The 17,226-nt window shown below is 48.5% G+C and overlaps 1 protein-coding gene across 1 annotated transcript in view; it reads right to left on the reverse strand.

The window, feature by feature from the left end:
• Positions 1-17,226, reverse strand: part of LOC138503196 (uncharacterized) — a 144,727-nt gene that overhangs the window by 26,469 nt on the left and 101,032 nt on the right. The window contains exon 7 of the mRNA XM_069622797.1: positions 11,672-11,726. Within this exon, the coding sequence (XP_069478898.1) occupies positions 11,672-11,726 (55 nt within the window). The remainder of the gene's footprint in view (positions 1-11,671; positions 11,727-17,226) is intronic.

The following is a 17,226-nucleotide window of genomic DNA, read 5'->3' on the forward strand; positions in this document are numbered from 1 at the left end:
CTTCATCAATACGTTCAGCATAATCCCCCAACATATAGACACCAACAATACAACTGAAAGCACACATCCCATCTCACAAAATCACAACAACCTGGACAACTTTCAAGACACTCACTATGATAGATTTTACTGTTATTCTATCATCCCTCAAGGCCACTTCATATGCAGACGACATCCTCCCGGTTTCTCTGTACTCAAGACACATCCGACTGAAGCACTCCTCCCCTACCTGACAATCATCCACAGCTCCCTAACTCAACGCATCTTCCCCTCAACCCTCAAGACTGGACAAACCCTCCCGCTTTGCAAGAAACCAACAATGGAGCATGACAACCTCAGTAACTACAGCCCCATCACCCATCTTCCCTTCCTAGTTAAGATCCTTGAGAAAGCGGTAGCCATGCAAATCCTCCAACACATCAACGCCAACAACCTCCTTTAGTCCTACCAATCTGGCTTTAGACACAGATGTAGCACAGAAACGGCTACCATCAAGGTGATCGACAATGCCCTTAATATCCTTGAAGATGGCCATCCTTGCCAACTGGTTCTCCTGGACCTCTCAACAGCATTTGACACCGTAGACCACCAGACAATAACCGACAATTTACATTGCGTATGGGGATCAACGAGAACGTCTTCAGTTGGTTCAAATCAGACCTTGCTAATCACTACCAGTTTGTACAAATGGATTCCTCCAGGTCACCAACTCTACCCATCTCCTGTGGAGTCCTGCAAGGATCCATTCTCTCCCCTGTGATCTTCAATCTTTACATGGAACCCCTTGAAACCCTCTTTGCACCAGCTCAAGGTCTGCCTCTTAGCGATGCAGTCATGGATGTCAGTGCTTACCTGAAGCTCAAGCCCTCCAAGAATGGACACCTACTGCTAACCAACAGCACTGAACACCCGGACATCAAGACCCGGCTCTCTGCTATGCAACTCGAGGGCTTCACATGAAAGCGTCCCGGGCAACCTTTGCCTGGACAGAGGGTTTGGAGGTGTGGTGGCGGGCCATAAGGGAGGGGCCACTGGTAGGGGAGGCACCTTCTCAGCACTGGGCGGAAGGGCGATGTCATGTGCAGGCGCCACTGCGAGGCGCTGGAAGTAGAGATGCTAGGGTCCCAAGTGGGTACAAAGCGAGGGTGTGTAATGTGCCCTTTCTCTCTTTTTTGCCGCCCAGGACCGGTGAGCTGCTCAAGGCAGCATGCTTTCGTTTTCCCACCCTTTTCCCACCCTTTAGATCAGCAGGGAGAGTGTTGCGGTAGGTTGGAGCACATTGCATTGTATTGAGCAAGGGTCTCTACCTTTTGGGTCACTGGAAGGGAGATTGATAGCCGATTTGCATTCAGGTCCTAGGTTCGGAACAGTGAGGTGGCAGGCCACGTGCTCTTGGAGTAGTCCTCCCCGGGCCGTGCATGGGGTGAGCGGGTCTGGTCGGTGGTTTAGGGGGTCACATATTTACCTCAGGCCGGTCCCTGGTGTGGGGGGCATGGAATTTGGTCACTCCCCCCACACTAGAGTACATAATAATGACGTAATTTATGATGTAATGATGATGCTGTTATGGTGTCACAATGACGTAACCTCTGTATGATGTAATTCTTGTATAGCTTTTTGTCGCATGTTTGTGATATAAGACATGTAATAAATGCAACCTACTGCCTTCCAAATGAACATGTGTTGTGTCCCTCACTGGCTCTACCTCCTGCGTCGCCCACCTGAGCTGGTCAGCTGTCATCGACAGACACCTCTCCTTCAAACAGCACAAAGCTAGGAAGACGCAAATAGCTTGGTACCACTTTTTATCCTGCGAAAAATCAAACCCTTCATCTCAGAAAACAACTTCAGATCTGCCGTCCAAGCATTGGTCCTCTCCCACCTGAATGGTGGCAATGCCCTTTTGGAACGGCCTTTCAGCAACTACCCTGGCTCCCCTGAAATGTGTCCTGCATGACTCATCAAAGGACTCCACAACTTCAACCCCATCACCCGACCCTCATTGATCTGCACTGACACCTGCTGCAAGCCCATATCTTTAAATCCTGCTGCATCATCTACAAGGCTTTCATCCTGAAGTCCCCAAGCTACCTCACTGAGAAACTCTGCTTCAAATGGATTGTGTCCTCCCACGTATTCCTCATCTTATGATATTCATGTCACGCCAGCCAGCTTCGCTCCTTCGGAGAAAAGAAATTCTCGGCAGAGGGCCCTATGCACGAGGTCGTGGTGCTAATGTCCCTCGACGAGCTCCATACCGCGTCAACGTCACCATCAGTATAAGTAGCTCGTGCCGTGCCCCTTTGGCTACAGTTCAGTTTTTACGATTGCTTCGTTCTCGCGCTTTGAATTTTCTTAAAGACAATGTCGTCTTCTTCTACTCTTACAACTCCTACAACAAAATGTCAATCACTGACCCCCACCGTGTTTGTCTTTGGTGGCTGGATTCGGACCATCGAACTGGCAACTGTGGCTCCTGTCAGTCGATGACGGAGAAAGCTCATCGTGAGAGAAAAGGTAAACTGGCGGTGGGGCGGGAAGCTTCCAAGTCCTCTTCGAAGACTTCTTCGAAGGCCCCTTCTAGAAAACATAGAAAGTCTGTCGAATCGAGAGTTTCGGATCGGCACAAACATTCGAGGAGATACCGATCACATAGTAGATCGAGGCGTTCTTCATCTTCTTCTTCACAGAGGATGAAGAGGAGACACAGATCTTCTTTCTCTTCGTCTGACACATCTACCGAATTGGTAAGATGTCCAACTAAGTCGGATTCCCCAAGAAAATGGGAAGAATTAAAAAAACAAATGATGAAGGTCTTTGAGAATGCGGCCTCGACCCCCTCAAAGAAACCTCAAAAGAGCCAGACCCCGGTCGCTCCGTTGGACGATGTTGGAGAGTCAGACACTATTGTGGCCATGACCAGTAGTAAGGGTGAAACTCGTCGATCTCGACCCGATGTCAAATCGTCGAAGGCTCCTCGAGAATCAAGCGATTCTCCGACACCAATTAAGAAACATAAAGCATCGAAACACTCAACGACTTCGTCGACGCTATCAGCGCCGACGGCTTCGACACCGAAGCAGACAGAGATTTCGGCTCCTTATTCGAAGATGTCATCGATGCCTTCGAAGAGGACTTCGATTCCCTTGCAGCAAACTCAAATAAAGGAAAAGAGGTATACAAATTTACCTAAACCAGACTTTTTAAGTCCATGCCCTCTATATTTGAGGAAAGTGCCTCAGAGGAAGAAGTTTCTCCTGTGGGAGTAAAGTTTGGTACTAGAGAGGTGCCAGATGAATTGATTGAAAAGAACAGTGGTTACTAATTGGGAGACCCCTGAGTCTGTTGCAGTAGTTCACAAGGACTTTTCCAAGAAATATAGACCATCAGGTGGTGACCCTGATTTTCTGAGCAAACACCCTACGCCAGAAAGTCTAGTACTGCAAGCTGCTACTTCCACAAGGCAATCAGCTTATCCATCTATCCCCCCCAGATAGAGAGGATAAAAAAGTGGATGCTTGGCCCACTTTTATGCTCATCTGGTATCCACAGGGACGCCACCCAGCTGGGTTACTCGCTGGTATGCTTCTCTGCTTTGCCCTGATGTGGTCTGCGGGGAAGGTTCTGCCTGAAAATACAGGAGGACTGTGTTCAAGACTGACCGACTGGGGTAAGTATCCTCCCTCCACCCCCGTATGCTTTCAGTCCCTCTGGCGCCCTCTCCTCACCTTCTGGTAGAATTAGGCATGCTCTCCGTCCTGCCTTCTTTGCAGGGGCGCATTGTCTTTCATGGGCGAGTGCGGTCCAGTTACTTCACTGACGCCGGACCGTATGATATTGTTCAGGTAGGTCTTATTGCTGTTCTTTAGTTTTGTTGCTATCCTGCATGCCTTTCTTTGTTTAAAATGTCTCTTTTTCTCCCTTAGGTATGCGGAGCTTCAGCGCGGTGTACTGGCTTGGTTGAGCCCCGCTGGTAAATGATGGCGCATTAAGAGCGCTATGGTGCGGTAAGTAAATGCTATGTGCAGCGCTGCGAAGTCTTGCCTTTGCTAACCTGTGTTTTCCTTCCTTGTAGGTCGCGGTGTTCTTCAGCGCGAGTGGAATGTCCGGAGTGGTGCCAGCTGAGAGGCGACTAGCCAGGTAAGCCTTTTGAGCAGTTCGTAATTTGTAAATGTCTCTACAGCTTTCTTTAATGTTGCCTCTATCTTTCTCTTTCAGGTCGTTCTGTCCGGGAGGCGTGCAGATTCGAGGAAGCTGTTCTCAGTAGCTGCAAGTGTCTAAAGATGAAGACTGCAGGTAATATGCTGCTGCTAATGATGTTCCTTTTGTCTCCTTGCAGGTTCTGCTTATCCGAGGTTCGAGGGAATAGCTGGACACAGTGAGCGTCACATTGCAAGCTGCAAAGTAACACGAGCATGTTCTGCAGTCAGTGTGTGGTTTTTATAGCCCGGGTTAAGTAGTACCAGGGAAAGTAGTTCCAGGCATGCCACACCCAAAACACTAGACCGTGGATATTCTCAGTGTGCTCCCAGGATCTATCTTGTGGTCCAAATCCTTTCCAATCGATGAGATAATATAGCTTGGTCCTAGAGTATTTAGAGTCCAAGATATCTTTGACTTCGAATTCTGGTTCTCCGTCAACAAGTATGGGCTTAGGTGGTGTCCCAATCCGTGTGCCGGGTTGCATTGGTTTCAGGAGGGACACATGGAATACCGGGTGGATGTGTAGATTAGGTGGTAAATCCAGTTTTACGGCTGCTGGGTTGATAATTGCCTTAATGGTATAGGGTCCTAAGAATCTGGGATGAAAGGTCCAGGTTCCCTTGATGGGTACGAATTTAGCAACTAACCAAACTTTGCCTCCTACTTGATAATCAGGGGCCTTTTTCCGGTGTTGGTCGGTGAATCTCTTTTGTTTTTCTTTGGCATGAATAAGGTGTTCCTTCGTCCTTTTGAAAGCCTGAGTAATGGTTGTGTGTAGAGTCTTTACCGCTGACATTTCCAAGCTGGCTGGAAGGTCTAGTTCAAAGGCACGTGGATGTCTGCCATGAAAGGTATAGAAGGGCGTTTGTTCCGTGCTTGAATGCAAAGAATTGTTATATGCATATTCGGCTATCCATAGTAGGTCTTTCCAGTTCCTTTGTTCGTGGTGCAGCATGCACCGTAAATATTGCTTGAGTGTCTGATTGGTTCTCTCGGTTTGCCCGTCCGTTTGGGCATGGTGACTGGTAGATAGCCGAACGTCGATCTGCGCCATTGCACAGCATTTTTTCCAGAAGTATGAAACAAACTGGCTGCCTCGATCAGAGACCAGAACCGAAGGGAAGCCATGTAGCTCAACCCCGTCCTCCAGGAACACTTTTGCTAAAGTGGCTGCGTCTGGGAGGCCTTTGAGAGGAATAAAATGGGCCATCTTCGAGAATAAGTCCACAACTACAAGGATGGTGTTGAACCCTTGCCTTGGAGGTAGATCAGTAATGAAGTCAAGGGAAAGAGTGTGCCATGCAACTGGAGGAATGTCCAATGGTTGTAGGAGACCAGATGGTTTTTGTTTCTGTGATTTATTTTGGGCGCAGACACCGCAGGACTGAATATACTGAATGATGTCCTTACGCCAGGTAGGCCAACAAAAGTTCTCTTTCACCTTAGCTAGGGTTTTCGCAATCCCAGGATGCCCTTCGATCAGTGAATCGTGATAGTTTGAAATAATATGCTGTTGTAATTCCTTCTTGGGTACATATAGGCGATCCCTAAAAAAGGGTAGGTGGTCCTTGATGGTGTATTGTTGTACTTGAGTTTGCCATGCGAGGTAGGCATCAGGATTAATTGTCTGTTGGATTTCATTTAGTAGTTCTGCTTGTGTTAAGGCTATCGTGATACCCAAGAGTTTGTCTTCAGGTATAATAGGTACTGGGTCTGGAGTTGTATATACTATTTCATCTTTGCCCATGCGAGATAAGGCATCCGCCTTTCCGTTTCTGACTCCAGGTCGAAATGTGATTACATAATCATATTCAGCGAAGAAAAGGGCCCACTGTAATTGGCGCAAGGACTGGGCCTTGGCTGTTTTGAGATATTGCAGGTTTTGGTGGTCTGTGATGACTGTAATGGTGTGTCTGGCCCCCAGAAGGTAGTGCCTCCAGGCTTTAAAGGCGGATTTGATACCAGGAGTTCCTTGTCCGTGATGGCATAATTAATCTCTGGAGGTGAGAACTTTTTCGACCAGAAGGCCACAGGATGTAGCTGGCCGGTTTCCGGGTCTCTCTGTGAAAGGACAGCCCCCATTGCGAGACTGGATGCATCAGTTTCAACGACATAAGGGAGGTCTGGACGAGGATGTTGCAGGATTGGAGCGGAGGTAAACCTCTGTTTAAGTTCCTGAAAGGCTTCTTCTGCTTCTTTGGTCCAAGCAAACTTTTTATTGTTTTTTCGTAATAGTACTGTGATTGGGTGCACAACCTAAGAGAAGTCTGGGATGAACCAGCGGTAGAAGTTTGCAAAGCTCAGCATGCTTTGTACCCCTTTCAGAGACGTCGGTGAAGGCCAGTTCAGAATGGCATCTACCTTGTGCACGTCCATTCTGATGCCTCCTGGAGTAAGGATAAAACCAAGAAATTCTACTTCGGTGACAGGAAAAAAGCATTTTTCAAGCTTTGCAATCAAGCGATGTTGACGGAGCTTGGTGAGGACTGAACGAACGTGCCTGACATGATCTTGTTCCGAGGCTGAGTATACTAAGATGTCGTCTATGTACACTAAGGCGCACACATCAATTAACTCCCTTAAGACGTCATTCATGAAATATTGGAATGCCGCAGGAGCGTTGCATAACACGAAGGGCATGACTTGATATTCAAACAAGCCGTACTTAGTACGGAATGCGGTTTTCCATTCATCTCCTTTTCTGACTCGGACCAGGTGGTACGCTCCTCGAAGGTCCAATTTGGTATAAATCTGGGCATCTTTAACTTGGTCTAGCATCTCAGGGATAAGTGGCAAGGGGTAGCGGTTCTTCACGGTGATCTGGTTCAATGCGCGGTAGTCAATACAGGTTCTCAAGTCTCCTTCCTTTTTCCGTACGAAGAACAAAGGACTGGCTGAGGGGGACTTCGAAGGACGGATAAATCCATTTCCAAGGTACTGGTCTAAATATGATTTCAAATGAAGGTTTTTTGGTTCTGTGAGAGCGTAGATCCTGCCGCAAGGGATTTGTGCACCAGGAACAAGGTCGATCTGACAGTCATAGGGCCTGTGCGGTGGCAATGTATTGGCTTGGTCCTTTCGGAAAACATCCTGGAAATCATGGTATTCACTTGGCAAGGTATTAGTTGCTCCCAGGGTGGATACTGTCGCTCCGGGAGTCATGGGGATACAGATGTCGGGTTTCTCCTCTTGGTAATAGCAGGCAGGGAAGCAGTCACCAGGGAAGGTTAATTTTCGTGCCCACCAGTCTATCAAAGGGTTGTGAGCAACCAACTATGGCATCGCTAGTATTAGCCTGAACTGAGGTGCCTTGATGAGATCGAATGAAATAGACCCCCGATGTCCGTCCTGACACAGCAAGGTTACCCTGGCTGTGCACTGGGTTACTGGTCCGGAAGCAATTTCTGTCCCATCCACGGTGGTTACCTTGTCCATAGTTGGCTTAGAACACAAAGGACGCCCCATCTCTGTTGCCAGTTCTTGATCAATATAATTTCCAACTGCTCCGCTATCGATGTATGCTTCAACGGCATGCATTCTTGACGACTGATGGTGGTTAATTAGGATCACTGGTATTGCAAAGTGCAAGGTCAGCAACTCTTTCTTCTCACTCGACAAACTGACCTCTACGTTTGTCGAACTTGGTAGTTTCCCGATTCCTTAGCTTCATCCTTCTCTGTGGCCCCAACTGTTCTTCTTGGGGGTTTTACTGGACAGTCCTGATGGAAATTTCCTGGTTTCCCACAATACAAACAAAGTTATTGTTGTCTTCTTTTGTCCCGCTCTTGTTTTGCTAATGGAGGCCGTATCCCTCCAATCTGCATGGGTCTACAGCATTTTCAGGTACACGGGGTGTGTTTTCCCTTGGTCGAAGATACACGGTCCGAGGGTCTGTCTTAGACCGGTCTGCCTTTCGGTCCTGCAACCGGTGGTCTAGCTGCACGACCAGATTTATGAATTCTGCACAGTCTCTGGGTGGATCAACCACTTGGGCTAGGACGTCCTTTAATTCGCCTCGTAAGCCTCGATGGAATAACGTTATTCTTTTGTTTTCTGGCCACCTAGCTTCGGCAACCAGTCTGTTGAAGGTAGCAATGTACGTCCTGATTCCCCTGTCGGAGGGACAAGAGTTCATTGTCTACTTCTTGTTCCTGGGTATGGCGAGCAAAAGGTTTTTCCATTTCTCTCTGGAACCCCCCAAAGTCATGTAATAGAGGATCGTCATGGGTTACCAACGGCACCGACCAATCTGCTGCACTACCACTCAGGTATGATAAAACAAAAGCTACCCAAGCTTGATCGTTTGGAAATGCTGCAGGCCTACAAAGAAAATGAAGGCGGCACTGATTGATGAATGCTGCATACTTCCGTGGGTCGCCTGAGAATCTTTCTGGTGGTACCAGGGGCACTGTTCCAGGTAACGTGATCTGTACCGGAGTGGGTGGTATGGCGGGGTTTTGCATCATTGGATTGCTTCCAGGTAGAGGCGTCTGTCCTGCCTGTGATTGCAAGTATTGCCTGCTAATCTCTTCAGTGCGTTCTTTGGTCACTATTAGGTCTCTCCGGAGGGCATTAGTCTCTTGTCGGGCAGAATGAACCTCAGCACAAAGCTCTCCTAGTACTTGGGCCAATTGGTCCATTTCTGATGTCTCCATGGCGCCCAGGTGGATTTGTTATGGTAGGCTTTGTGTTCTGTTACCCTCACCTGGTATCCACAGGGACGCCACCCAGCTGGGTTACTCGCTGGTATGCTTCTCAGCTTTGCCCTGATGTGGTCTGCGGGGGAAGGTTCTGCCTGAAAATACAGGAGGATTGTGTTCAAGACTGACCGACTGGGGTAAGTATCCTCCCTCCACCCCCATATGCTTTCAGTCCCTCTGGCGCCCTCTCCTCACCTTGTGGTAGAATTAGGCGTGCTCTCCGTCCTGCCTTCTTTGCAGGGGAACGTTGTCTTTCATGGGCGAGTGCGGTCCAGTTGCCTCCATGTTGGCTGACAATACAATAAAGTAGTTCCCAAGCACATTGTTGTTCATGGTGTATGAGCCTGGCACCATAGGCGCCAGGACTAGCCCCATGAGGGCTTTTGAAGAGGATGCCAGGCTCTAGAGGCCCGAGTCCTGACTCCACCTGGCCAATGGGTTTGCCAGAGGGGGTTTTGGGCGAGGGTCGTGACACCCACAAGGTTTTTTCCTCGGGCAGTATGGCTCTTAAGTCAGCAAATGTTACCTGTACTCTGGCCAGGTTCACCCATACCCTGTGGGATTGTGTAAAAGCGGCGGCTGAACATATTCCAGAAGGCGAAGAAAGGGAAGGCTTTCTGAATATTATGAAAGATGGTAAGGAGGCAATGGGGGAATGCCTCTAATCTGGAGTGGATACTGTTGACATCATCAGCAGATCCATTGCTGCGAGCACAGTTCTGCACAGATTTGCATGGTTGAGGAAGTCAGACTTTGCACAAAACGTGCAGACCAGGCTACTCAACATACCTTCTCGACGGCTCGAGGCTGTTTGGCAGTAAAGCTGATGAGAGCTTAGAAAAACTGCAGACCTTCAAAGCAGCGGCTAAGTCACTTAGCGCCTCTATGCGACAGCCTCAGAAACCTTATTCGGGCTCATCTTCCTGGAGAGGTCATTCTTTTCGTTACTACTCCTCTTTTGGTAGAGGAAGAGGACAGGCCGCACAGAAAGGTAAAAAAAATGTCCCTCGAAGTGGACGAGGAAGAGGTGCGAAACCAGCCTCAGCAGCGGCATCTTTGCCCTCAGCCATCCTGCAGCCGCCTCCAAATCTCTCTGAGGCCTTGACCCATGAGACCCAGGTGGGAGGCAGAATCTCTCAGCATCTGAACGAATGGCGAGACATTACTTCATATGCTTGAGCGCTGGAAACAGTAGCTCAAGGTTACTGCCTTCCCTTCCCAAAAAGGCCTCAGAACCATCCACCGGGAACCAACTCTGTCAAAATTCCAGATCCGCTCCTGTTGCAGGAAATTTTAACCCTGCTAAAGAAAGGTGCAATAGAACATGTACCTGTAGCGGAGAGGGTTGGTACTCCCCTTACTTTCTCAACCCAAAGAAGGACGCAGGATTGAGACTCACCTTGGACTTAAGAAACTTGAACAAGTTCCTCAGGAAGGACAAGTTCAAGATGGTAACCCTTTCTCAGATCCTTCAGGCTCTTCAACACCAAGACTGGTTGGTGACATTGGACCTTCAGGATACTTACTTTCATGTGCCAATCCATCTCAAACACAGAAAGTACCTGAGGTTGGCGGTTGGCGGCTCTCACTATCAGTTTTGAGTTCTGCCATTCGGGCTGACCTCCACCCGAAGGTTTTCACCAAGTTGATGGCGGCTGTGGCAGTGATTCTCAGGAGAGGGGGGATTCACGTCTACCCCTACCTGGATGATTGGTTGATAAGGGCTCATTCCCCCGAACAAGCTCAGGAACATCTTGCAATCACCTGCCGCAACCTTCACTGATTGAGCTTCTCCCTCAATTACAAGAAGTCCCATATGATAATTCCAAAGACTCCAGTTCATCTGAGTGGTCTTGGATACTTCCTCGGGAAAAGTCTCGCCTCCCGATGTCATGATTCCTGCCCCTCATGTCCCCAGCCCTCCAAGATGTCAGACTGGAGCCAGACCACGATTGCCTACATGGCCCTCAAGGGCCTCTCCATCCCTCCAAAGACCCACTTGGAGTCAGACTTGGCGCTTGTGGCACCAGACTCACTCACCCTCATAGGATAACATTGAGGATTGGACTTGTAGTGCATTGATGGGGACAAGATGGATGCCCCCACATATTTCGGTTCCCAGAACTGCATGTGCGGTCTAGTCTTTTGGGTGTGGTTCAGCCCAGAGACACCTGGGATACCCAGAGACTATTTAAGCCACACCCAGGCTGAGAAACATGCTTTGCGTTTTCTGCACCTGCAGCGTGACACTCACCGTGTTCGGATCGGTCTCCAGTAGGCCTGCATTTTTCTTCTGCGCTCAGCTCCTGCAATAACGAGAACACCGTTAGGAACAGCCTTTCCTTGCGGCGCTTCTGCCCATCATTCATTGCTCCTTCTGTTCTGCGGGCATCTTCAGCGGTGTCATTCCCATCCTGGCACGCCGCTTCCTAAGGAAAAGGGAAAAGAACAGAAAAAAGGCATTAGTAAGCATTCTGCAAATCTTCGCTTATTTTTAAATACTGTACAAGATTCAAACGCTTACCTGAACCCCAGCACTCTGGGGGAACTCTGTCTCCGGAACTTCTCTTCCATCTGCAAGAGGGAAAAGACACTCCAGGTTAGCGTGGAAACATTTAGAGACGCTGCATACCCTGCATACCCACCGCATTTGTTCTTCATAACCGGCATCCACGCTGAAAACGTCGCAGCACCTAAAAGACACAGAAAAAGAACTCAGTTCAATGCAAATACAAAAGGGGTGCATTGCGCATCGCGCTCTCACTCACCTTCAGCGCTACTAATCTCAGTAGCACGCCGCCATCCCCGGACGCCGGCCATCACCTAAGGAAGGAAAGGAAAGAAGTTAGAGAACTGTTCAAAAGGCTCATTATACTTACCTGTCGGACTCTTGCCAGTGAAGTAACTAGGCAGCAATGAGCCCGCATCAATCAACGCGCCCCTGCGCTGAAAGCAGGACGGAGAGCACACTATCCAAGAAAACAAGGTGAGCTGTGGATCAAAGGGAAGGGTTGGACCCTGGGGAAGAAGGGGTTCAAGCACACAGAGACAATAGGGATTTAAACTCTACCAATCCTGTGTTTCAGGCCCAGTCTCCAGTCGAATAGCCTCTAGGGAAGGGTTTGAGGTCGTAAGAGGTCAGAACAGGTTGAGTGACGTCCCTGTGGATACGAGGTGAGCGTTACACCCGAGGTGAGAGCTGTCCAAATTCTGCAGATGGTAACAAAATTTGAGAAGGCCCAGCGTCTACCGGCCTTCGATTTCCTGAGGTTGCTCGGCCTCATGGCATCCTGCATTTTTCTGGTGCCACAGGCTCAACTGAGGATGAGATCTCTCCAATGGGCCCTCAGAACTCAGTGGTCCCAATTCTCGGGGAGCATGTTGAATCTTCTGCAAGTCCCGGGCACCGTTGCTCAGGATCTACTATGGTGGGCTTGCAACGACAATATCCTCAAGAGAGAATCTTTTTGGCAACCATGGCCGGAGATAACAGTAGTGACGGACGCCTCGCTCACGGGGTGGAGAGCCCACACCAACGATTTGACAGTCAGCAGTCTTTGGTCTCCATCAGAGTCCAAACTACACATCAACCTTTTGGAGCTGAGGGCAATCAGACTAGCGCTGAAGGCTATTCTGCCCTCTGTAAGGGGAAAGAATGTCCTGATAATGACGGACAACACAGTGGCCATGTACTACCTCAACAAGAGAGGAGGCGTAGGATCACCACCACTGTGCAGAGAGGCAATGCAGCTCTGGTTCTGGGCAATACAAGAAGGAATTTCTCTGTCAGCAGTTCACCTAGCCAGAGAGCAGAACACAGCAGCGGATGCTCTGAGCAGGCAGTGCAGAGTATCCCACAAGTAGGAACTAGCCCAGGAAGTCCTTCTAAAGATCTTCACCCTTTGGGGAACCACTCAGGTGGATCTGTTCCCAACAAGGGGCAACCGGAAGTTCGAACAGTACTGCTCAAGGGAATTTCCCCCAAGAGGAGCTTTAGGAGACGTGTTCGTAGTGGACTGGGAGTTTCCACTTCTGTACGTGTTTCCTCCGGTCACTGTGATTCCTCGTGTAATCAGGAGGTTGAGAAAATTCAGGAAAACCATAATCCTAATTGCCCCGGATTGGGCCAGGAGGATTTGGTACCCAGACCTTCTGGACATGTTCATCTGCCCTCCAATATGTCTTCCACAAAGAGAGGATCTTCTCACGCAAGAGGAGGTCGGGTTCTCCATTCAGAGGTCAAGACACTCAACCTTCAAGCATGGTTTCTGAGAGGTTGAGATATAAGGATTTGGACCTCCTGGATGATGTAATGGAGATTTTGCTTTCGGCTAGAAGGCCAGCAACAAAATCCTTGTACCAGTGTCGTTGGAACAAGTTCACTAACTGGTGCAAAGATAAGAATGTGTACCCTTTTCAATGTGGCACTCATGGTGCTATCTTTTCTGTTACATCTGGCCAATCTGGGGCTCCAGATTGGGACAATAAAAGGATATTTGGCAGCGCTATCCATTTTCAAACACTCCTCGGAAGAGGTTTCCTACTTTAAGATTCCATTGATCATCCAATCCTTAAAAGGGCTCACTAATGTGTACCCTTCAGTTCCTTTTCATGTCCCGACTTGGGATTTAAATATTGTACTTAAATTTCTAACTTGTTTACCTTTGGAGCCTCTGCATTCCTGCCCCTTGAGGCTTTTGACATTAAAAACTGTCCTTCTTGTGGCCTTGACTTCAGCCCGCAGGGATAGTAAATTGCAGGCTCTCTCATGCAAATCTCCATACACAGTTTTTTACAAGTACAAGGTACTTAGGGTTAAACCTTCTTTCTTGCCAAAAGTAGTTTCTGACTTTCACTTGTCACAATTACACTACCAATGTTCTACCCTCCGCCTCATTTGGGTAAAGAGGAGGAGAGGTTTCATAGACTGGACCCAAAAAGGGCTCTTAGTGTTTATATATCAAGAATGTCAAAATTGCTTCAGGATGACCAATTTATTGTGGGTTATACTGGCCATAAATTAGGATTAGCGGTGACAAAACAGACCATATCCCGCTGGATCATTTTGGCTATAGTAGAGTGCTACAGATTGGCTGGAAAAGACCCGCCGGATGGGCTTCAAGCCCATTCCACAAGGGGTATGGCTACTTCCGCGGCTCTGAAGAGGGGAGTCCCTATAGCGGATATTTGTTCAGCTGCAACATGGGCATCAATGCATACCTTCATTAAGCATTACTTCTTAGATGCCTCTTCTTCCCAGGAAGGATTATTTGCTAAGGCGGTACTACATTCTGTCCATGATTAAAATAATTAGTACTCCCGCCTCCAAATATTTCCACTGCTGTGGGAGTCTATCATAAAATGAGGAATACGTGGGAGGACACAATCCATTCGAAGAACAGGTTACATAACAACTGTAACGTTCTTTCGACTGGATGTTCCTCCCACATATTCCTCATCACCCCTCCCACCCTACCCCGCAGTACAATTTGCAGTATTTACACTTCTCTCTCAAGAAGAGTTTTCAGTCCGGACGCACGCCTGGGTGTTCCTCGAATATTTCCTCGAAAAAACAGTACTGAAGCCAACAAGCGTGGCACGAGCTAATTATACTGATGGTGACGTCGACTCGGTACAGAGCCCATCGAGGGACATCGCGCCACAACCTCATTTTTTTCCAAAGCAGCGAAGCTGGCTGGCGAGATACGAATATCATAAGATGAGAAATACGTGGGAGGAACATCCAGTCGAAAGAACGTTACAGTTGGTAAGTAACTTGTTCATCTCCAGAAGTCTAAGATCCACCAGAAGTAAGGAGATGTGCAGACTTGAACTCTGCCGGTGCAGGAAGGAAAAAACCAGAAGACCGGCCTTTTGTTGTCTATGTCCCAAGACTCTGGAACCTCCTTCCCATTAACATTTGACTCACCCCCAAAACGTATACAGTTCAGGAAGGGGCTCAAGACTCTCCCCTTCAAGGAATGGCTCATCGCCAGGTCTATAAGCCATCACTCCCCACCTAACCTGAAACTCAGCAATCTGATCCCCACCGTTTCCTCCCCTGGTTACTTGCAGATCCATTGCTGACTATTGCCCTCCCTCTACTGTTGCTAGATTCCCCACTCCCTTGTTTCTCTGATCCCTAACCTTATTTTCCCCCCTATAATTATAAAGCCCTCTGTTGCTTCCTGAAGCTAGACATGCGCCCAATAAATACCCTAATAATAACAGACACAGTTCTCCCTTACCTAAATACACATCCTTTAGTTCTTCATCTCAGCACACTACAACTATAAATATTAACTGCAAAATTAAAAATTGGAGGAAGCCTGACAGTAATCAACTGGACCTCATGTGCGCGCACCTTCCAGGAGCCCTCTTAACGTTACTCCATTGAGCTCAACTGCCATTGCTCTATCATTCACAGCCAGGAAGCGAACTTCCAACTGCTCTACCAACCTCCCTAGACCAACAAGGAAAACACAGGCTTCTTCATGACAGCATCCATCAATCATTCTAACAACAACTTTCTTGGACAGTTTAATCTATCTGAAATGCAAGCCACCAAATAAAATCAGAGAAGCACTGTGTTGAATTGCCACATAGCAAGGGTGTGAAAGCCCTGGCTTTTTTGGTTTTTATTAAATGATAAAATGATGCAGGTAATTCCATCTCTGAAAGGGTAATCTGCAGATCAGATTCCTCTTTCATAAGCTCCATGCCAAAAGCATAATATGTATCTGTGCCCTGCTACTTCAGTATCCTGATTTCCAGTGCCTGCTCTGCCAGTGCCACAGCAGGTTCAGAGGTCACAGTTGCCTATTTGACAGCTGCAGAAAGGAGGTCAACCCTTTGAGGTGATTTCACATCAATCTTTGAAATATATGAACGGATGGGATATAGGTAAAAAAATGTGAGGAATCCAAGGATATCCTCACTCCTTTCTCTGGAAATGCCTTCACCCAGGTGACATGGGAAAGGCGAAGCTGCCGGATCCTGACACCGAGGGTAGATATGTTACAGATGACTACCTAGGGGGAGGTAACTTGGGGAGAGGAAGTGGGGTGTCCTTGGGTGAGACACAGTATCCCACTTTACCCTTTCATAATGAACCCTCCATTCCACAAGCTTTTATTGGCTATTGCCAGTGCCTTCCGCATTTGCCCACTGAGACACAATCTAAAATACACCAGTTAAGTACTGGGACAAGGAAGAGGCACATAAGATCAATGCATCTTTCTCCCATGGATTCATACATTCACATACACCACTCTGGTACTGCGACGAGGAGGAGGCCAGTAAGAGCAATGCAGGATTCCTGGACAGGTAGTGAGAGGTCAAGTCATTATTGGACCAATCAACCTGGCAGGGGGTTTAAAAACACCAAACCTATGGGGTCAGATGTGGAAGCAGTTACGAGGACTGCTGGGGAAAAGCAGTACCTTGGTGGACGACGACGAGGCAGGAGAGTTGTTCAAGGTACAGAGTCAGATGCAGAGCATGTGCAGCAGAAAGCAGAGTTAAAGGAAGCTGGAGGCCCATGGTAGACTGCAGGGGAGAAGCAGTCATGACCCGGTGAAGCTGCAGAAGGAGGCCCAAGCTGTGAGAGACGCACCAGTGGCAGAAGCAAAGCCCCGGTAAGCTGCTGCAGCAGTACAGCGAAGCGCCGCATGCGAGATAGCAGGATCGTGACAACTGCAGGCCTCACTGCAATGCCATAAGAAACCCGAGCAGTTAGTCAGTCTAGAGGGGGGGGGTGGCACAGCGAACAGGTTGTTAGATCCGCAGATACATTTGCTTGAATACCACTTTGCATGGAAGATATTGTTAGGAACTCTCCTTCCTCCTGGTCTCTCTGGCAGCGAAGGCACAAAAGACCTCCCTATGGCTCGCACATCTTCCCAAGTTGGCGACAACTGGGTCCTCAGAATATAAACAAAACCCATCCTTCTAGTTGTTCCACCAGAGGGCAGTGTGAGCAGGCTGCCGAAGCACCAGTTTCTCCATTAAGCAAATAAGCCGGTGTGGGAGAGAGTCGGGTGCGTTGCTTCGTGCTATTCTCTAAGCGTTACGCAAGTTTTTCCTTTGCTGGGTAAGCCTTCAGCTTTCATTCCGCTCTTGCCTTCCTTGGCTTATTTACGGGGCATATTCTTCAGGGCTCTCTGCTCAGCTTCCTTTTACTGTCCCTCCGGCCCCCTTCCTCCTCTTTTTTTCAGCTCGGCAGTCCTCTTCCCGCTATCTGGCAGCCCTGCGTTCCCTCTTGCGGCTCATCAGCTTTATTCCTTTCCATTCTGCTTGCTGCGTTCTAATTATGCTGTGGCAC

This window comes from Ambystoma mexicanum, chromosome 1p (assembly GCF_040938575.1).
Source record: "Ambystoma mexicanum isolate Mex_15411 chromosome 1p, UKY_AmexF1_1, whole genome shotgun sequence".
Taxonomy (NCBI): domain Eukaryota; kingdom Metazoa; phylum Chordata; class Amphibia; order Caudata; family Ambystomatidae; genus Ambystoma; species Ambystoma mexicanum.